The 21,584-nt window shown below is 46.8% G+C and overlaps 3 protein-coding genes across 8 annotated transcripts in view; all 3 read right to left on the bottom strand.

Annotated features, from left to right (window-relative positions):
- The window catches only part of PIP5K1C (phosphatidylinositol-4-phosphate 5-kinase type 1 gamma), a 40,285-nt gene extending 34,464 nt beyond the window's left edge, over positions 1–5,821 (bottom strand). For all 6 annotated transcript variants that reach the window (XM_033136658.1, XM_033136654.1, XM_033136655.1 and 3 more), the window contains exon 1: positions 5,595–5,821. In XM_033136658.1, the coding sequence (XP_032992549.1) occupies positions 5,595–5,736 (142 nt within the window). In that variant the 5' untranslated portion in view covers positions 5,737–5,821. The remainder of the gene's footprint in view (positions 1–5,594) is intronic.
- Positions 5,822–9,429: 3,608 nt separating this feature from the next.
- On the bottom strand, positions 9,430–11,895 carry C18H19orf25 (chromosome 18 C19orf25 homolog). Its single transcript, XM_033136823.1, is given in 3 exon segments — positions 9,430–9,658; positions 11,720–11,807; positions 11,809–11,895. Coding segments are annotated over 3 exon segments (333 nt in total). The 5' UTR covers positions 11,857–11,895; the 3' UTR covers positions 9,430–9,461.
- Positions 11,896–16,506: 4,611 nt separating this feature from the next.
- On the bottom strand, positions 16,507–19,997 carry MRPL54 (mitochondrial ribosomal protein L54). The gene is made up of 3 exons (XM_033136662.1): positions 19,860–19,997; positions 18,128–18,284; positions 16,507–16,747 (listed from the first exon to the last, which is right to left on the bottom strand). The coding sequence occupies exons 1-3, from the start codon at positions 19,963–19,965 to the stop codon at positions 16,615–16,617; spliced, it is 396 nt and encodes a 131-aa protein (XP_032992553.1). The 5' UTR covers positions 19,966–19,997; the 3' UTR covers positions 16,507–16,614.
- Positions 19,998–21,584: the final 1,587 nt, after the last annotated feature.

Raw genomic sequence — 21,584 nt, 5'->3', positions numbered from 1 at the left:
TTGATTTATACAGCCTCATTTGTCACATGCTGGTTAAAGGGTGTTACAAATGACTCACGGAGGGGGGTGGGTTTCCAGCTTTTTAACCATGCTATTTTTAATTGGGGAGGGGGCTGCTGCGAGTTCTTTTATCGCCCGAGGCTATATTTCGCATCTAATGTGTTGCTGTTAACAGAGAAAGCAAAGCAAGACGCTATTAAAGATGGGCTTTCTTTCCGCTGATGAGGGTTGGATCTAAGAAAATATTTTAAAAAAATATTTATACCTTCCCTCCACTCAAAAAAAAAAAAAGTGCCCCCTACACTGAGGTATTGATGGCCTCAAAGTTTGTTTAAATCCAACCAGATTAAATGGTTCAAGAGGCAGCTGAGATCTTTCTGAAACTGCTGATGGGCCTGGTTTTTAAAACGCTTGCATGCTGCCATCAATGCACAGTTCTCTGAGCTCCAGGCATTTTGGAACATCTCCTCGGGGAGGGTGGGAAGAGGACAAGCTTAGTTTTTTTCTTGATTTTAAAAATAATTCCAAATTGACCTGGCCGGTCGGGGGTGGGAGGAGGGAGGGAGGGGAGAGAGCATCCATTGAAGACTCAGTCAGCAGGAGTAGACAGTGTCAGAAACTCAGATATATAATCTTATTTGCCAAACGGCATGACCCGGAAGCTGTACGCCGGCTCCCTCGGCCAGTAACGCGAGATAAGCGCCACAACCCCAGAGTCAGCTACGACTGGACCCAATGGTCAGGGGTCCCTTTACCTTTTACCAATGAAAACTGAGCTCGATAGCTCAGTTGGTAAAGCTCATGAGACTCTTAAAACTCAGGGCCCATGAGTTCAAGCTCCACGGGCAAGAGATTCCTGTATTGCAGGGGGCTGGACTAGATAACATTTGTGGTCCCTTTCCAACCCTACAAATCTATGACTCTACGAACGCTCTTAATAAGAGCTTCCGGGATAGCCCCTCAACAAGCGTTGTTAATAATATTTGCTCATTCCTTTCCCTGGTCACCACCCCCAGTCGCCAGCATTAATAGAAGTGTGCATGCACACGAAAGCTCATACCAAGAACAAACTTAGTTGGTCTCTAAGGTGCTACTGGAAGGAATTTTTTATTTTATTTTGTTTCAAGAAATAATATAAACTAATAGGAAGCTATCAAGTAATGACCGGGGTTCAAACCCACCACTCAGCCATGAAGCTCACTGGGTGACCCTGGGCCAGTTAATGGCCTCTCAGCCTAGCCTACCTCTCAGTGTTGTTGCGACACCCCCAGCTCCTTAGAGAAAAGGGTGGGACTGGAACAAACCCTCTTTACTTGGGTGCCAGTCCTATTGGACTCCATGGGGCTTACATCTGAGTAGACACATGAAGGATGCGATCTCCTCTACTGGCCTGCACTGTGACTTGGCAACACTTGACGGCTAATGGCTCTAATCCAAGCATGATGCAGCCTGTCACCCGTCAGTAATACCTGGGTCACAGCCACTATGAGTCACACCGGCCAAGCAGGCCAAGTGAAATAAATGATAATTAAGACCCGTAACATCCAGATTTCAAGGGGTCTATCGTTGAGTAAGAACTCAACACTGCCCATGACGGCTAATGCGCTAGGCAATGGGTTGATTCCCACCCTAAGATGATGAAGGTAATTCCCCTCTAACCTATCCCACCCAGTGTTGGAAATTTGCCAAGGACCAGACACATTTTGCACGCGACTTTCGACCTGGCATCTCCATCATCTGGGGATCATTGGGTCTCGACTGTTTCCACACACTAATACACAACCCTGTAGAATTAGTTGCATTTTTATCTGCACAATCGCAATGAATTTTAGAAACCAAAATGCTTTTTTCCATGCAGGAGCAGGAGAAGTTAAAGAAAAGAGGTTGGAAAATAGGCCAAATATATAACTGTCCCTGGATCTAGCGACTTTTTGTCTTTTAAATTCTCTAAGCTCTTGACCAGTTGTCAGCAAACTTTTTCAGCAGGAGGCCGGTCCACTGTCCCTCAGACCTTGTGGGGGGGCGGACTATATTTTTTGGGGGGGCATTAAACGAATTCCTATGCCCCACAAATAACCCAGAGATGCATTTTAAATAAAAGCACACATTCTAGTCATGTAAAAACACGCTGATTCATGGACCGTCTGTGGGCCGGATTTTGAAGGCGATTGGGCCGGATCCAGCCCCTGGGCCTCAGTTGCCGACCCATGCTCTTGACCTAGCTCAAAGTTGTCATCTGAACTAGCCAGATAATTTAACGGAGAAGCAATCACGGTCAGCCCATCATTTGAAAAATGAGACGAGCTGCTGTGCCCAAAAATGGCAACTAGGTGTTCCGTTTTGGTGACTGCAACCTTTGTTTAAGGAGCCGTTGGGTGGCCCCATAATATTATTAATAAACAAGAATCGAAGCATTAGGCTGGCAATGCTGATTCATCCCTCCTCTTCCCCAAAGCACACCATATGACTATTACTTATTAGTATCCACAGTTAGCATAAACTAGAATTATGATAATGGATGATTTCCCCCTCAGCCACCCAGAGTGCACCATATTATTATTAATATTCTCAGTAATGTTATTAAATTAAAAGTATGGTACTGCAGATGGTGACAGCAGTCACGAAATTTAAAGATGCCTTGCTTCTTGGGAGGAAAGCAATGACAAACCTAGACAGCATCTTAAAAAGCAGAGACATCACCTTGCCGACAAAGGTCCGTATAGTTAAAGCTATGGTTTTCCCAGTAGTGATGTATGGAAGTGAGAGCTGGACCATAAAGAAGGCTGATCACCGAAGAATGGATGCTTTTGAATTATGGTGCTTTAAAATAATTAGCCACTACGACTGGCAACAAACCAAAATTCTGGTATTTGGGTGCCTTAATCCATCAATTAGCAGGTGGCGCTGTGGGTTAAACCACAGAGCTTAGGGCTTGCCGAACAGAAGGCTGGCAGTTCGAATCCCCGCAACAGGGTAAGCTCCCGTTGCTTGGTCCCAGCTCTTGCCCACCTAGCAGTTCAAAAGCACATCAAAGTGCAAGTAGATAAATAGGTACCGCTCTGGCGGGAAGGTAAACAGCGTTTCCGTGCGCTGCTCTGGTTCGCCAGAAGCAGCTTAGTCATGCTGGCCATATGACACGGAAGCGTCTGCGGACAAACGCCGGATCCCTCGGCCAGCAAAGCAAGATGAGCGCTGCAACCCCAGAGTTGTCCGCGATTGGACCTAACGGTCAGGGGTCCCTTTACCTTTTTTAATCCTGGTATGAGCTTTCGTGTGCATGCACACTTCTTCGGATACCCGAAGAAGTGTGCATGCACACGAAAGCTCATACCAGGAACAAATTCAGTTGGTCTCTAAGGTGCTACTAGAAAGAATTTTCGATTTTGTTTTGACTATGGCAGACCAACACGGCTACCCACCTGTAACTGGAACTTTTTAAATCCGTAATTGGTCATTACAATTTGCAATCATCTTGGCTAATATTAATAACAACACATATTCATTACTAACGTTAATAATATTAATAAGAACTATGGCCCTAACACATTTTAATAAATAACAATAATAAGCAATATTAATAGTATTAGTAGCAACTGTGACAACAAAGATTGTGCCAACCCTGGGGAGATGGGAGTTGTATCATTTCCATTGCATTAAACAGGAGTTTAAAACAACAACTATTAGCAGCAAGGCCGTAATATTTTGGGAATTTGGGGTAAAACCCACCCATTAGCTGAGACTAATAACTAGCAGTCACCTTGCCTGACAATATTGAGAACACCCCTTATACATTTTAATTAATGCTATGGATAAAAATATTAATACTACTACTACTGTTTCCTGCTTGGCAAGGGGGTTGGACTGGATGGCCCTTGTGGTCTCTTCCAACTCTATGATTCTATGATTCTACTACTGCTACTAATAATAATAGGAAAAATATTATTAAGAACAACCCTAATACATTTCAATTAACTACGCCAGTAATAATACCGATAGCAACACCAGTAATTACAGCAACAGCAACAATATCAATAACTGGTATGGCTTCAAACAGGATGGCTGAGATTCCTGTATTGCAGGGGGCTGGACTAGATGACCGCTGGGGTGCCTTCCAGCACTACGATTCTACAAATTATTAATAACCCTAATGCATTTCATTTATTGGTGCCAACGAGAATAATATTAATACCAGTAACAGCAGCAGAAGCAACAGCAACCATAACTCCTATCATTAACAACCCCAATACATTTCAATTAACGTCAGCAGTGACACCAAAAAGAATAATGTCAATAGCAATAATGACGATAGCGATATTAATGAGGCTAATCCAAGGCACGATTCCTGCCGACTGAAAACTGCATTATAAACAATATTATAAACTGCACGTTATATAACATTAATACTAATAATAGGAGGAGCAATGGCAACATTATTAACAACCCTGATGCATTTTAATAGATAACGACAGTCACGATGCGAATAACAACAATACCGATGATAACTGTATTATTTATACCGACAGCGCGGTTATTGAGAATTGAAATTTTAACGTATACATTTCGATAGCTGGGATAGCTCAGTTGGCAGAGAATGAAGACTCTCAGTATCGAGCCGCACGTCAGGCAAAGGATTCCTGCATTGCAGGGGGGGCTGGACTAGAGGACCCTCGGGGTCCCTTGCCACTCTACAATTCTATGATTGTCTACATGCACTATAGTAGTATTATTATATTATATATATATAAACATAAATATTCTGTATGTGTATATGCACATGTGTGCCTCTGTATCTCTGTGTATATATATATATATGTATATGTATATATACACACAGATATATGTGTGTGTGAATACAGTATATATATATATATGAAAAATATTATGAAGTAAGGGAGGATAGACATACACATATATTCCCAATATTTAATAATAATATGGAGGACGATGTTTATAGCGATGCAGAAAGCCCCACAAGGGGGTAGCTCGATTTCCCCTCCCCTCCTATTATTAAACTCTCTCTCTCTCTCTCTTTATATACATATAAATTGTATATATAATAAAATTATATATATAATTTAAATGTGTGTGTGTATGTGTGTCAATATTTAATATGATTATCACCCAGGTTCCCCCTCCCCTCCCATTATTAAACTTTCTCTCTCTCTCTCTCTACATATATTTGTGTGTCTATATGTATGTATGTGTGAATGATTACTAATATCGTATATGATTATCCCCCTGAGGACGGGAGCCCGATTCCCCCTCCCCCTACTATCTATCTATACACACACACACACATTTTGTGTGTGCATGTATGTGTGAATGATTACCAATATTTATTATTATTTTAGAAAAAAACTTTAGATTATTTAGAATATTTAATATTATTATGCACTCCGAGGGGGGAGCCCGGTTCCCCCTCCCCCTCGCCTCCTATTATGAGATATAGATATATAAACACACACATAAAATTTCATATATTTGTGTGTCTGCGTGCATATATATAAAATTACCAATACCGAATATTATTAACCCCCCCTTCGTGTTCCCCCTCTCGCCCTTCCCTTCCTCTCCCCCCTCCCGGCCCCGCTCACCTGCTCCGGCCGACTGAGGCTCCAGCAGCACCGGCGCCCCCCAGCCGCCCCCTCCTCCTCCTCCTGCCTCGGCGTCGAGGGCTCCTGCCCCGGCCTCTGCCCCAGCGGCGCTGCCGGCCTCGTCGGGCGCCTCCAGCTCCATGGCCGGCGGGCGGAGAGGTAGGGCGGCAGGCAGCCCGGGAGGCAGGCAGGCCGGGCCTCGGCTCTCCTCAGCTCCCACCAGCCGCCGCCGCTTCCTCTCCTGAGGAGACGCCGAGAGAGAGAGAAAGAGCGAGGCGGCAACGCGCAGGCGCAAACTCGGAGGCCCCGACACAGAGCCGCTCTGGCCGCCGCACGCTCGCTCGTTCGCGGCTTCGGGTTCTCCTGCGCAGGCGCACGACCGGAGGTTCCCGATCGCTGGCTGGCGCGGAATATGTTCGGAAGGGCGGCCGCTTCTTGTGCGCAGGCGCTCGCCGCAGGACGTGAGGGGCGGGGCTAGAGGAACGTTCGGAAAGGGCTTGGGAAGGGTCGCTGGCGGCGTCGGCGCTCCTTGTGCGCATGCGCGCCTAGGCTGCTTGCCTGCTGTGGCACGTGGTGCAAATTTTATTTTCATTATCATTGTCATTATCGTTGTTGCTGTTGTTGGTCTGCTTGCCAGCGGGTGCACGTAGCATGGGTGGTGGTAATAATAATAATAATAATAATGATGATGATGATGACACCGATCTTTGCTGCCGATTAGTTTCCAGGACCAACTGAAAGTGCAGGTTTTGAACTATAAAGCCGTAAACAGCTGAGGACTGCAATTCATCCAGGACTGCCTCTTCCCATATGAACCTACCAAGACCCTGAACTCATCTTCCAATGCCCTCCTTCCTGTGCCTCCCCCTCTAGAGGTCCGGAGGCAGCAACAGGAGAACAGGGACTTTTCGGTGCTGGCTCCCCATCTGTGGAATGCTATCCCCAGGGAGGCTCACCTGGTTGCCTGCATTGCAAATCTCTAAGAAGGGGTTTTACTGGGTTTTCTTCACTCTTATTTTTATTATGTGCTTTGTTGGGAGGAGGGTTACGTTGTAATTTTGAGTTGTGAACAGCCCTGAGATCTGCGGGTTAAGTGTGGTATACAAATTTAATTTGTGCTAGGAATTGGGGTGTCTCCCCTCGACACCTGGATTGTGATGATTATGGCGTACAGCTGATGAGAACCCCAAATTCACAATCTCAACTTTGGGGTTTTCATCAGCTGGACGCCATAATCATCACAATTATAACAAGCAAAGGCTTGACATATCTCGCTTTGCATGTCATGGGTCTATCTCATATATCAAACTCCAGTAGCTAATGAAAACAATAGCTTACATAAATTGACTTTTCCACAATATTCTAATTTTTTGAGTTTCACCTGTACTCCGCTAACCCAGAAATAACGCTTCACGTTAAGAACTTTGCATCAGGATAAGAATCGGTGCTCTGGCGGCGCAGCGGGAGGCCCTATTAGCTAAAGTGGTGCTTCAGGTTAAGAACAGTTTCAGGTTAAGAACGGACCTCCGGAATGAATTAAGTTCTTAACCCGAGGTACCACTGTGTATCCTGCAAAGCAGCAAAGGTTAGGACCAGAACTTTCCTTCTCCCTCATGGGCTCCCTTCCCAGGTAGACAAATCCCATCTACCCCCCCCCCACACACACACAGCATCGTCCGCTCCATCCGCTGGAGCCTGTCTTCATATGCAGGGGAAGCCTCTAACTTACCGAGGGTCTGAGACCCATTGGCTCCCCTCACCTGGTTTGCCCGTCCAGACGAAGCCGTTTCCGGGGCTGTGGCCGCTGTTGCCTGCTGACGGAGACTGAGAGTCAGCGTGATAAAATGACAAGGGAAAAGCTTTTCTCTCATTATCTCGTAACGGAAAAGCTTCTGGGCATCCGACAAAGCTTATTGTGTGAAGATTTGGGAAAGAAGAAACCAAGGACTTCCTGGTGGAGCAAAGAGTCAAACTACGGAACTTGCACTCGCAAGCTATCTCGGACTGCTTTAAAATGGGATGAATGGGAGGAGGACAGGAATATCAATAGCTACTAGCTATGCTCTGCCTTCCACAGTTGGAGCCAGCGGTGCTTCTGAATGCCAGCTGCTGGAGATGTCAGGAGGGGAGCAGCCCTAGGGCTCAAATCCTGCTTGTGGGTTTCCTATAAGGGATATCTGCATAAAAGTTTTTTTTAAAAAAGTAAAGGAGCCCTGGACGGTTAAGTCCAGTCAAAGGCAACTATGGGGTTGCGGCGCTCATCTCGCTTTCAGGCCGAAGGAGCCGGCATTTGTCCGCAGACAGCTTTCCGGGTCACGTGGCCAGCAGGACTGAACCGCTTCTGGCGCAACGGGACACCGTGACGGAAACCAGAGCGCACGGAAACGCCGTTTACCTTCCCGCCACAGCGGTACCTATTTATCTACTTGCGCTGGCGTGCTTTCGAACTGCTAGGTTGGCGGGAGCTGGGACAGAGCAACAGGAGCTTACCCCATCGCAGGGATTTGAACCGCCGACCCTCCGATCGGCAAGCCCAAAGAGGCTCATTAGGTTTAGACCACAGCGTAGCCACTGTGAAAACGGAGACTGCCTAGGTATATACACGCAGAGAGCCGAACGTTGTCCGAAAACTGCATTTTAATAACAGTTCCTTAAGTTAAACCAGAGGTGAGAACCAGCAGCCTCGGGACCTAGCTTTTCCTCTTTCGATACCGAAACACCCAACCCGACAAATGAACGAATGACATCCCCCCCCTCCCTTTCCTCTCTGTCCCCCCACCCAGACCCCCAGACACGGACAACTTCTGTTTCACTTTCCTAGGCACAAATCTAGTGGGAATTCTGCTCACAGTCACCAAACCTAAGTCACGAAGGGGGCTACGTCAAAACACCAAAATGAATCCGGCGCCGTTTTGGGCATCGGAGCCTCCGAGCCACCGCTCCCCCCCAAACCCTGCTCCCTCCCCGAGTCCGTCAGAAGCCGGCCCTCTTCTTCGCGCCGCTCACACCGGAGGGGCGCGGGTTCCGCCCGCGGGGTCCTGCCTTTTGCAGGCTGGAGAGCAGCCTCTGCGTGAAGAACTTCTCGCCGTACTCGAGTCCGTTCAGGTGCCTCAGCGCCAGGGGCATTTCCTCCCGCGAGACTCCCGCGTAGACAGGGATGACCTTCGCCCCCTCCTGGTGCACCGTGTGGGCGAGGTTCCACTCCGCCACCCGCTGGCACCAGGGGTCGGCCACCGAGCGGGGCGTCAGGAGGAGGATGGCCACGCGGCTCGCCTGGATGACCTCGCCCGCCGCGGAGAGCTCCGGCCGCCCCGCCATGTGGTCCTGGTGCTCGACGTACCCCCGGAAGCCGTGGTCTTCCAGGAGCTGGCGGATGGCGGTGGCGACGGCGTCGTCATCCAGGCAGTACCAGAGGGAGAAGTCGTAACGGGGCAAGGGGGTTGTCATGGCCGAAATGACGCAAAAACATGGGGAAACGAATAAAAAATTGCCAAAAAAAAAGCGGGCTAACCCTCCCTGTTCGCCCAGCCCCTACCCTCAAAAGTCCACCTGTCCCAGCTTAGGAGTGAGAGTGCCTGACGGGGACAGCTTGCCTTAAGTCTGTGCGGACGGAAAGAAACGAGGCGAGTGCGAATGTCATGAAATCTGGGAAGGCAGACCACGCCGTTGTCGGGCATTTCACGGCGAGGCGGCACGGAGTGGGCTGCTGCTTTGGCACACATTCACAAGACCGAGCACACAGACAGTGTTGGAGTGGCGTAGCTTATGCATGCTGGCGCCGCCGCCGCCGTGCGCAGCGGGGGCGCGATACGGGCCGGCCGCTCGGGGCGCTTCGCCGCTGGCCCGGCTCCCGGAGCGGGCGTCATCTCACAAGGCCCTCTGCTTCATCTCCAGGATGCCCTGCTCGAGGGTGGCTCCGGCCAGCTTGAGCTCCTCGCACTTCTCCTTGAGCAGGCTGCAGGCCACCTGGAGGCGGTGGTTCATCTCCACGTACGATTGGGTCAGCCGGTAGAGGCGCTCGCGCTTGGCCTCGGGGTCTTCGTTCTTGGTCGGGGAAGGCAAATCTGAGCGCAGGCAGAAAAAGAGAGGGGAGGGGAGATAAAACAATGGAGGCGTGCTTTTTCCAGGGCGGATAAAAATCCAACGGTTTTTAAAACGGAAAGGAAGGAGAAGGCGGATTTCTTGCGTGGGACTCGAACCCGCGACCCTGGGGTTAAGAGTCACATGCTCTACTGACTGAGCCATCAACAATAATAATATCATCCGCATGGTTGTGACTACAATTATTCCTGCTACACAGGGCAGATAAAAATCAATGATTTAAAATGATTTTTTTAAAAAAAAAAATATTTAAATCAGATTTTTTTGGATTTAAATCAGATTTTTTTGGATTTAAATCGGATTTTTAAAATAAAATGGCTTTTGGAGGAAAACTCTTTCTGAAGATTTTCTGTTTAAGTTACATTATATTATTTATTTTAAAATTTTGCTTTATTATCACATTTTTGCATTGCATTAGATTGTTATAAGGCGTACATTTTTTGTTTCTTCAGCTTGTAAACCGACTTAAGTATCGTAAGATAGAAAGACGGGATACAAATTATAGTCCAAAGGCTACTCATCAGGAAATAAGGATTTAAGTTTTTCATGTGTGCTAAAACTCAAAGTCATTTTTATTATTGTTTAACCACATCAGTTAGCAAACATGGATACGTATGCTATAATGCTATTATTAAATAAATAATAGTTAAATAAATTGTTGAAATATATAGTTAGATAAATTGTTTAAATTGTTATTAAGGAAATTATTTTTTCCCTCCTTCTAATAAAGTACAGCAGAAAAGTTCTATATAATATAAACAGTTCACTTATTAAACCTCACAATCATTTTGTAATTATCGGTCTATGCATTTCTAATAGTATAACCAAATCAGTAATTTTTGATATAACTGTAAAAACTACTCTGAAAATTCATCATTCCAAAAATGAAAACCTTCCTCTGGTTATAAGTAATTAAGGTTAGACCAGCTAGAATGAGTCTTTCAGTAAAAAAATAATAATGATTTAAATTAAGTCTTACAGACTAGTGATTTAAATTGTGATTTAAATCAAATCCAACCTGTTGCTTTCCATGCAGAAGCTTCAAGGTTCAATCTCCAGGAACTCCCCACCTGAAACCCTGGAGATCTGCTTCCGGCAAGTGTAGGCAGTACAGGTGAAGCTCGAAAAATTAGAATATCGTGGAAAAGTCCCATTTATGTAAGCAATTGTTTTCATTAGCTACTGGAGTTTAATAGATGAGATAGACTCGTGACATGCAAAGCGAGATATGACAAGCCTTTGCTTGTTATAATTGTGATGATTATGGCGCGCAGCTGATGAAAACCCCAAAGTTGAGATTGTTAATTTAGGGTTCTCATCAGCTGTACGCCATAATCATCACAATTATAACAAATAAAGGCTTCACATATCTCGCTTTGCATGTCATGAGTCTATCTCATATATTAGTTTCACCTTTTAAGCTGAAGTACTGAAAGAAATGAACCTTTCCACAATATTCTAATTTTTCGAGATTCACCTGTAAATCACACTGTGCATAATAAAGAGTTAACTCTTTATTAGCCAGGAGAGGTTCTGCCCAGACTTGGCCGGGTGTCAGGCCTGATGATGAAGAAGAAGAGTTTGGATTTGATATCCCGCTTTATTGCTACTCGAAGAAGTCTCAAAGTGGCTCACATTATCCTTTCCCTTCCTCCCCCACAACAAACACTCTGTGAGGTGAGTGGGGCTGAGAGACTTCAGAGAAGTGTGACTAGCCCAAGGTCACTCAGCAACTGCATGTGGAGGAGCAGGGAAGTGAACCCGATTCACCAGATTATGAGTCTATTGCTCTTAACCACTACACCACACTGGCTTCATGCCCACGATATCAGCTGCTAAAACTAAAGCTGCCCACCTCACAGCTGTCTAAGTCTCCTCCTCTCCCGGGTTTCCCCCAAAGCAATCTGAGACTGAGCCTGGTTGTCTTGCCTTGGCTCCTACCGCTTCATGCCTCTCTTGGTTCTGGGAGGCAGCGGGGAGGCAAGGCACGTGAACGAGGAAAGGGGAAAGGGGGCTCTGGTTACCTTCGCTTGGCTCGGCCAGGAGGACGAAGACGGGGTCGTTGGGCTGGGCGCGCTGCACATCTTCGAGAATCTGCTCCGTGCTGGGGGGGGTCGGGGCGCGTGGGCAGCACCACCCGCTTCTTCGCCTTGGAGGTCATTGCTCAGAAACAGGTGCCGGGGGGCACTGGAGGGAGAGAAAGGAGGGACGGGGATCAGAGGGGGGGCTCGGAGAGGGACGAGGGTTTCGTCAAAAAGGGGGTCACATGGCCAGTTGGAGCAGGGCCGCAGCTCACCAGTGGAACACCTGTTCCTTTGGGTGTGGAAGACTCCAAGGCCGTTTGCCTTCCCGCTGGAGCGGTACCTATTTATCTACTTGTACTTTGACGTGCTTTCGAACTGCTAGGTTGGAAGGAGCAGGGACCGAGCAACGGGAGCTCACCCAGTCATTGTGGGGATTCGAACCGCCGACCTTCTGATCGGCAAGCCCTAGGCTCTGTGATTTAACCCACAGCGCCACCCGCAATATTTACAGCCCCACAGATTCCTGATCTAAAGATATTTTGTCACCCTGCATTGTTCAATCAAATGCAAATTTAATCTAAAGCAACTGGGCGCTGCAACTCCCAGTAGTGTATTTCCAGATGGAGCTGCAGGTGGAGGGGAGGGCCTCTTCTCCGCTTCCCACAGTCCTAATTTTACTGAGAACCATGAGGGCCATAGAATAGGACTCATTTGAACAGGAGCTGCCGAGTCACAGAATCAGAGTTCGGAGGGACACCCGTGGGTCATCTAGACCAACCCCCTGCAATGCAAGAATCTTTTGCCCAACTTGAACCCACGGCCCTGAAATTCAGTGTCCGGCGCATTGCCGACCGAGCTATCCCAGCTTCTTTTTCTTTTTATTTCATTTTTAGAAGGGCTACAGCTCAGGGGCAGAGCATCTGCAAAGTTCCAGATTCAAATCACGCCCGGGATCTCCAGGTAAGGCTGCAGAGCTGCTGCCAGTCAGTGTAAGGCAAGCCAGAAGGATCAACCATCTGATTCAGCTCCCCGTTTAAACCATCGCCTGATTCGGATAGCCATGAGGACTGGAATCTTACTTTTTTAAAAAATAAAAATAAATGAAAATGCATAGCTTGGGGGCACAACATCGGTTTTACATGCAGGAAGTTGCAGGTTTAAACCCCCCCCCCCAAATGCTATGGCATCTGTAGGTCAGAGGGAAAGAGACCCCCCTTCCTGAAACCGTGCAGAATCTCGCTGCCATTCAGTGTTGACGGTCTGACTTGGCAGGGGTCAGCTTTTCATACCCTTAATAACCGATAACCCGCTCACTTAATTAAAACAACAAAATTTGTACTGGTCAACCAGAGTTTCCAGAAAAATCAAACGAAAAACCCTAGAAATATTTCCTGCCGTGGTCTTTATTTCAATGCGCTTGCCCGTTAAAAACAAAAAAACTTGAAGGAATCTCAACTTTTCCCCTTATCAGCGTGATGGGTAAACAGCTGGACCAAATTGCCGAATCACACGCCCCCCCCCCCATCCTCACGCTGGCAAACCTTCTCCCCATAACCTGCCCTCCCCTCCTGCAAATCCTTTCCTCTCAGTCTCTATCTTCTCTCTGACCAGCCTCTCAGCATGCAAATCCACCGCGCTGCCCTAATAATCCTTCTGCAGAACCGCAGTTGAATTAAATTTGCGGATTCATGTTGGGTGTGTGTGTGTGTGTCTTTGTGCCTGCTGCTATATTTTGGGTGGAAAGAGATTTTCTTGGGGGGGGGAGGAAGGAAGGAGAGGACAGTTATACGGAGAAATCCTATCCTCTTTTCTTTTTTCTAAATACTCCTGTCCCCCCCCCCCACAGGATGGTTAGAAAGGACAGAGCCATTCATCCGAATGGGGTTCGAGAACATTCAGTCTAAGCTCTGCAGTCGTCTGTGCGGAGAAGGGGCTCGATGCAAGACGCATGCAGGGTGGGGGGAGAGATCAGGGGAATGAATATATATATATATATATACACGGAAGAAAAAGAAGAGAGAATATAACAGTTCTGCAGATACCACACCCACCACCCTTACTGCAATTTCCAGCTCTGGGTAAAATTGCAGCCTCTATTTTTCTGTCCTTCACAAACCAAGACTCCTTTCTGGCCCGTCTGTCCGCCCCCCTCCCCATCACTAAGACCCCCCCCCCCAAAAAAAACCAACATTGCTTTTCTTCACACACCCCAGGGGGCTATTTTTCCTGTTCTTTACTGTAACGGTCCCCACCTACCACAAAAACCCCTCAATTTCCACCACCTAGCCCTGATTATGACATCTCACCTCTCCCATCTCCATCAAGACCTTTTCCTGCTTCTACCTCCCGATTTTCTCTCCCTAATTGACCCCCCTTCCAAGTTTCTCTTCCCCCTCTCCCCAGATTCCTCCCACTCCCCCCCCCCATACACACAAGCCACCCCACCCAGGCTCCGTCAAACACACACACACACACACACACACACACACACGCCACCTCCAGTCTCTAAGCCTCTCAAGGAACGTCTATTGCAGCTTATTCAGTGCGCACCCCCCACCTAAAAAACAAACAAACACACACCTGGCCCTATTAGTTTCCACCCACCTTCCCTCAAACAGATCTCTTCCTCCACTGTCCCACCTGCACCCTCCTTTTGCACACATACAACCCCCCCTCCAAGCTCCCCTTCATCTTCTGGGCTCTTTCTGCATCTCCACACCCCCTTAAAAAAATTAAAAAGCAACCCACCATCACTAAGCACCTCAGTTATTTCTATCCTGGTTCATTTCGTCTTGCACCTCCCCCCCCAAAAAAACAATATTCCACCCCATAGCATCCTTCCCCTCCTTTTATCAACACCCCCCCATGTTATCTAACCATTTGCAGCAACCACAAAAGCCCTCCCCACAAGGGGGAAAAAATGTTTTCTGCCTATCCTTCCCCCCCCCCATAAGGACCAATTTCCACCCCTGTAGCCCTTTGGGGGCACTTGACACGTCGCCCACCCCCCACCCAAGACGAGTCCCGCCCCCCCCCCACACAAATAACCATAATAGTTCCCAAGCACTTTTCCTGCGCCCCCCCAAAAAACCACTCCCACATTTGTGCCTCCCCCCCCAAAACCCCCACTTACCTCTCCCCCCAAATAGGACCCGTTTTCCTCATCCCTTCTCTGCCCCCCCAAGGCAGAAGCCCACACCCCACATAATTTAAACCCCCCACATAATTTAACCCCCCAAAAAACCATATTATAGCCCCCCCCAAAATAGGACCCATTTCCTTCCTCTTTCTCCCACCCCCTCACAAGTCCACAAAGGTTCAACCCCCCCCCAGGTTAAGCCCCCCCCAAAAACCTCCCCCTCCCCCAGGTAGCCCCCCTTCTTTCCTCACCTGCGCTTCCTCCCTCCTCCTCCTCACCTGATTCCCTCCCTCCCTCCCTCCTGGCCCCGCCCCTCCTTTGGGCCCCGCCCACTTCCTCCTGGGGAGGGGAGCGACTTCCGCTTTCCGGCCGCCGCTTCACTTCCGGTGGTTGGGTGTTTTTATTTTCCCCTTATGGAGCGAAGCGCCGGCATGGAGCGGCGCTCTATTCCTCCGGCGTCGCTCTCTATGGTTCTCGCACCGCCTGTTGCCGGGCGGGCGAGCTGAGAACGGAAGGCGGCCAGGCGGGAGCGTAGAGATAGGAAACGAGAGAAAAAGTGTAGAGGGGTAGGTCTCACCGCGGAACGGGGAGACCAAATGAGAACTTTGCTGTGGTACAGTTGCAATCCATTGCAAATCAGGTTTATTATCAAAATGCACGGACTTTCAGCTGTTTGCAGCCAGCAAATCAAACAGAAGCAATTGAAACGGCTCGACGCATGTGGTTTCCCCCAAATTCAGCTTGAAAATGCAACTTTGCTCCTTGCAAACAGCAGGAAGTCTGTGCATTTTGATAATAAACCTGATTTTCAAGGGGGGGCGGGGGTTTGGATCATTCTTGATGGCAGCTGTATGTCAAATATATTGCATGTATATCTGCGTGTGTATTCTATATATGTATATTTGATTGACACATTCGAAATGTCTGTGGAAAACCCATGTTGAAAGCCAAGATTTTTGGAGCGAATTTCCTAAAAAAAAAAAAAAACAACACCTTCAAACCTTTTGAAATACGACAAGCCTAACTCAACATGAGTTCAGAAGAATATACTGAACGTTTCAGACGTTAGAAGCTGCCTTATACAGTCAAATCGTCGCCCCCATCTAGAATTGCAGAGTTGGAAGGGACCGCCAAGAATCATCTAGTCCAGCCCGCTGGAAATGCAGGGATCTTTTGCCCATCGTGGAGCTCGCTTACCCTCCAAGTGTCCTGATTTTCCAGGGATGATCCTGGATTACAGAGTTTCTGATCTGATCGCAGAATCTCCCGGTTTCCCTTTTTCTTCTCCCTTCCACATCTCGGAGAAAAATTAAAAGTCTGTAGGTGCAAAAACTGGGTCCCGGACATCCCTACATCTCAACTGCCCAATTGAAAGAAAATACAGCGATACCTTGGTTCTCAAACGCCTTGGTACTCAAACAACTTTTGTTTTGGAATATTTAAATTAGTGTTTGTATATTTTGATTAACTTAGTGTATTTGACAAATTCTTTTTTGCCTACCTTTATTTTCTCTTTTTCCATGTATTTTTTCTTTTATTTATGGATATCTGGACGTATTAATTTATGTTCCTTTTTGTGATTTCTCAAAAATGAAATAAAATAATTTAAAAGAGGAGGAGGAGGTGGAAAATCATAGGTACCACCCGGCAGGGTCGAGGTTTTTATTGGCCAACTTTTACACCAAAGCGAGACATAAAAAATAGAAAACAACGTCCTTCGCCTGCAGCCACCCGAATGCTTTCACAGCTCTCCGCATCAAAACGACCGGACCTTCTTGAGTTTGTTTTCCTGCCACACGTTCAGCTTCCGCAGCTTCCGCCAATATTCGTGGGTCTCCGGGTCGAGCTCCTCCAGCTTCTTGGGGGGGCCGAGGTACATCTGGAAAAGCCTGGGACGGAAAGGCGAAGGGGTGAGCCAAGAAAGAGGGAGAGGGAATTGCGAGAGCCAGCCTGGTGTGACCGTCGAGAGCGCATCATGGCGCCTAGAGGCTAATCTTCCCTCGGCAGAATTTACGGATCTGGCGCAGGACACTTAAACTCTTGGCTTCGCCTAAACTCAAATCCTCCCCGGTCTAATATCCCTAGCGCTGCAAGATTGTCACAAGATCACCTGGACTAAAATTGTCTATCAAACACTTAACTCTTGTGGCTTGTCACCACAACAGCTACTCACTTTGGGTTTTTGTAAAGCAAACAAGTCTTAATTTGTCAGCGCCTAAATGATATCTTCCTGATCGGTGGTTCGAATCCCCGCAATGACAGGGTGAGCTCCCGTTGCTCGGACCCTGCTCCTGCCCACCTAGCAGTTCGAAAGCACGTCAAAGTGCAAGTAGATAAATAGGTACCGCTCTGGCGGGAAGGCAAACGGCGTTTCCGTGCGCTGCTCTGGTTCGCCGGAAGCGGCTTTGTCATGCTGGCCACATGACCGGGAAGCTGTACGCCGGATCCCTCGGCCAGTAAAGCAAGATGAGCGCCGCAACCCCAGAGTCGTCCGCGACTGGACCTAATGGTCAGAGGTCCCTTTACCCTTTACCTAAATGATATCGAGCACCAGAACAACTTGGCCACAATAAGGAAATTTTGCCCATGGAATAACTATTTTCCCCCTTCCCCTTTCGACTCTCTGGCACCCTATCTGCATAACCGAGCAATTCCAAAATATGGAATTGACTCTCGCAAGATTGAATGTCTTGCCCTCAGCTGGACTTGAAGGCTGGACTTGAAGGACGATTCCAACAGATTCCACACGAAAAATGTCCCTGTGGAGATGACAGTCCCAAATTGGTGGCACATGCCCTTCTGGCTTGCACTCTTTATAAAGACTTGAGGACTGAGTTTATCACCCCTCTTTTATTGTCCATTCCGGGTCGCCCAGCCACTGCCCCAGTGTCCTTTCTCTTGGCAGATCAAGATGAGCAGGGGACAGCAAAGGCTGCAATATTTTTCGGTGGGGCAATCAGCAAAAGATCCACTTTTTGACTATTGATTCCAAACCCTTACTTGTATGCTACGGATTCATGTCAAAAATATTTTTGGCTACCAGATATATTTCAGGCATCGGGGTGTGTGTCTAAAAGACCTTTCCGAAAAAGCTGTTCCTCTGATTCAAAACGGGAACCGGAGAGCTGAGGTTCCACAATGCACCGCCCCCCAAATCTCTATCTCTTTGCACACATCCTGTGGACTAGAAACTTGATTTGTTAATTTATTTATTTTTTAAGTCTACATTTCTACAGAAGGTTTTGGCTCCTCGTCTGCCGCGGACTCACCATTCGGGATATTCCGAATCCGGCTTCAAAGCTACCTCTGGGCCTTCCTTGTAGATGTTGACCCCCACGGCGTGTGTGGTGAGAATCGTGGCGTCTTTGCAGACTTCGGGACCCTTCATGTTTTCTTTAGCCGCGCCTTTCCCTCTGATCTTTGCACCTGGGTGAAAACAGCAAGAGAAGGGAAATGATCCGTAATTATAATTGGGGGAGAGATGTTGCCTCCATTGTCCTTGGGGTTACTGGTCGCTGTCGTGCTGGGAAGGGAGCAAAGAGGAACAGGTCTTAAGATTGGTTGGGAAACAAAAGACGTCTATGATACGCTGGGCAATAGATATAGGATATAATATAGATTTTAATCTCTGGGGAGGGGGGAACTTTGGAAGAGCGATCTGAAGTCTACAGCATGTTATTCCTTGAAGGAGAACTACTTGAAAATTTAATTCTTATTTTTTGCTTTTTGTTATTTATTTATTTAATTAGTATATATATGTTAGTTTTTTTGTATTTTGTTATTCACTGTTATTATTATTGTTATCATTATTGTTTTTGGTTTTAAACGACTTATTAGTATCTGGAATGGAAAGGTATGATATGGAAAGCTTGTAAATTTGTAAACTATGTAAATGTTTATAATATTGATAATAAAGGATTATGTTGAAAAAAGAAAAAAAAGAAGAAAATGATTTACATATGGTATTTAAAACCACAGAGCCTAGGGCTTGCCGACCAGAAGGTCGTTGGTTCGAATGATGGGAATTGTAGTCCCAAAACAGCTGGAGGGCCAAGTTTGGCCATGTTGAAATAATAATAATAATATTAGAATTTATTATTTATACCCCACCCATCTGGCTGGGTTTCCCCAGCCACTCTGGGCAGCTTCCAACAGAATACTGACATACAATAGTCTATCAAGCATTAAAAGGGATAAAGGAGCAGGTTTTTTTTTCTTATAACACACCCCACGCACCCCTTATCTGGCTTACAGGTGAAACTCGAAATATTAGAATATCGTGGGAAAGTCCATTTATGTAAGCAATTGTTTTCATTAGCTACTGGAGTTTAGTATACGAGATAGACTCACGACATGCAAAGCGAGATATGTCAAGCCTTGGCTTGTTATAATTGTGATGATTATGGCTCACAGCTGATGAAAACCCCCAAGTTGAGATTGTTAATTTGGGGTTCTCATCAGCTGTGCGCCATAATCATCACAATTATAACAAATAAAGGCTTGACACATATCTCGATTTGCATGCCATGAGTCCATCTCATATATCAGTTTCACCTTTTAAGTTGAACTACTGAAAGAAACGAACCTTTCCGCGATATTCTAATTTTTCGAGTTTCACCTGTATAATCAGGCTAGCTGAGCCCTTCTGTTCAGTTCTGTTCCAGCCTGAGAATAAAGAAAGCTAATTTTTTCGAGTTTCACCTGTACTTCCTAGGGAGCAAAAAAAGGAAGGAGGCAGAACCTCCACAGTGCGGTGCAGTCTACCTGCAGGATTGGTCAATACAAGGAGATTTGGGGGGGGGGGTCCCCCAGCCAGCTTGGGGGGTGAGGTGGGCTTCCTGGAGAGGATCTGACCAGCCAGGAAACTGGGTTGGGTGGCCCACTTTGGGGGATTTTTTCCGGAGAAGCGCTGCCCTCTGACCATGTGCAGAGTTTTTCCCCACCAGCCTCCCTTTGCAAAGCGTCCCCTGCCAGTCCACCGCCCCCAGGAGCCTGGCTTACCCCCGGCCTTCTTAGCGTAGTTCCGGAGCCCCGGGCCGGGCAAGAGGATGCTGCGGGCCGGGGAAAGGCGGAGCACGGCCCGCAGCTGCAGACCGGAGAGAGCCATGAGCGCGGAGAGGCTGCCCGGGCTCCGCGGAGGCGCACTGAGTCTGCGCGGGAGCCGGAGAGCATCCTGGGAAATGTAGTCTGCCTCTTTGAAATTTTTATACTGCTATATATGCCTGGGTGATAATTTTTTTTTCCTTTTTCTAATTTTTTTTTTTTTACCTTTAGTTTTCTCTTAAGATATAGACAATAAGACACAGATACGACTACGTGGGATGTTAAATTTTATTCAGTAATATTATATAATAGCAGTTGTAATACTTGGTTACCTTTTTTTCTCTTTCTTTGTTAAACAAAATGAATTAATAAAAATTAAATTTTTAAAAAAGAAAGACATTTTTATACTGTATTTTATTTTTTGCAACGCCGAATGCAGTTGTGTTGGACCGCCTGTTCCTGATGATGGGGCTTATTTTATTGATAACACAAATAGACAAATTTTTAAACCACATTCTTCCATCCCCACCCCATCGTGGTTTCATTATATCCGTAGCTGTCAATTTCCCTCTTTTTTTAAAAGGGAAATTCCCTTACTCCGAATAGGATTCCTCACAAGAAAAGGGAAAAGTTGACAGATATTGAACTTGTTCATGCACGTTCAAAACACCTTATAGCGTATTCTTAACAATCCAATTTTAAAACCACCTTCATCTTATGACAAGTGACTTTTAAGAGTTATACCAATGTAGAAATCTATACATTACATAAGGCTTAAGAAATATGCATTAAACATTTGCCCACTTGCTTAAACTTTAAAGTCCTTCCTTTCTTGGGTTTCAAATTAAATAATTTCCCCCCCTGCATAGTTCAATAGTTTTATTTGCCAATCTTCTTCGTCTTCTTTGGCGGAGGTTTCTTCCTTCAGAGACCATTTGTTGTTGACAAAGGACAGCTGGACCTATAAAGGGCCCCATTACCTTCAGTAACCTTGATGGCAGAAAGTGAGGAAGAATTAAAGAACCTTTTAATGAGGGTGAAAGAGGAGAGCGCAAAACATGGTCCGAAGCTCAACATCCAAAAAAACTAAGATCATGGCCACTGGTCCCATCACCTCCTGGCAAATAGAAGGGGAAGAAATGGAGGCAGTGAGAGATTTCACTTTCTTGGGCTCCACGATCACTGCAGATGGTGACAGCAGTCACGAAATTAGAAGACGCCTGCTTCTTGGGAGAAAAGCAATGACAAACCTAGACAGCATCTTAAAAAGCAGAGACATCACCTTGCCGACAAAGGTCCGTATAGTTAAAGCTATGGTTTTCCCAGTAGTGATGTACGGAAGTGAGAGCTGGACCATAAAAGAAGGCTGATCGCCGAAGAATGGATGCTTTTGAATTCTGGTGCTGGAGGAGACTCTTGAGAGTCCCATGGACTGCAAGAAGATCAAACCTATCCATTCTCAAAGAAATCAGCCCTGAGTGCTCACTAGAAGGACAGATCCTGAAGTTGAGGCTCCAGTACTTTGGCCACCTCATGAGAAGAGAAGACTCCCTAGAAAAGACCCTGATGTTGGGAAAGATGGAGGGCACAAGGAGAAGGGGACGACAGAGGATGAGATGGTTGGACAGTGTTCTCGAAGCGACTGGCATGAGTTTGGCCAAACTGCGAGAGGCAGTGAATGAT

This window comes from Lacerta agilis, chromosome 18 (assembly GCF_009819535.1).
Source record: "Lacerta agilis isolate rLacAgi1 chromosome 18, rLacAgi1.pri, whole genome shotgun sequence".
In the NCBI taxonomy this organism is placed as follows: domain Eukaryota; kingdom Metazoa; phylum Chordata; class Lepidosauria; order Squamata; family Lacertidae; genus Lacerta; species Lacerta agilis.
The sequence above is the reverse complement of the archived record's forward strand: the minus strand, read 5'-3'. Positions and strand labels throughout refer to the sequence as shown.

Bases quoted from the DNA above. Each gene is read 5' to 3' on its own strand.
- MRPL54 (XM_033136662.1), bottom strand. From the start codon at position 19,965: ATGGCTCTCTCCGGTCTGCAGCTGCGGGCCGTGCTCCGCCTTTCCCCG. The intron at 18,285-19,859 runs GTAAGCCAGGCT...GTTTTCACCCAG, and splicing joins CTACGCTAAGAAGGCCGGGG to GTGCAAAGATCAGAGGGAAA. The intron at 16,748-18,127 runs GTGAGTCCGCGG...TTTCCGTCCCAG, and splicing joins GATTCGGAATATCCCGAATG to GCTTTTCCAGATGTACCTCG.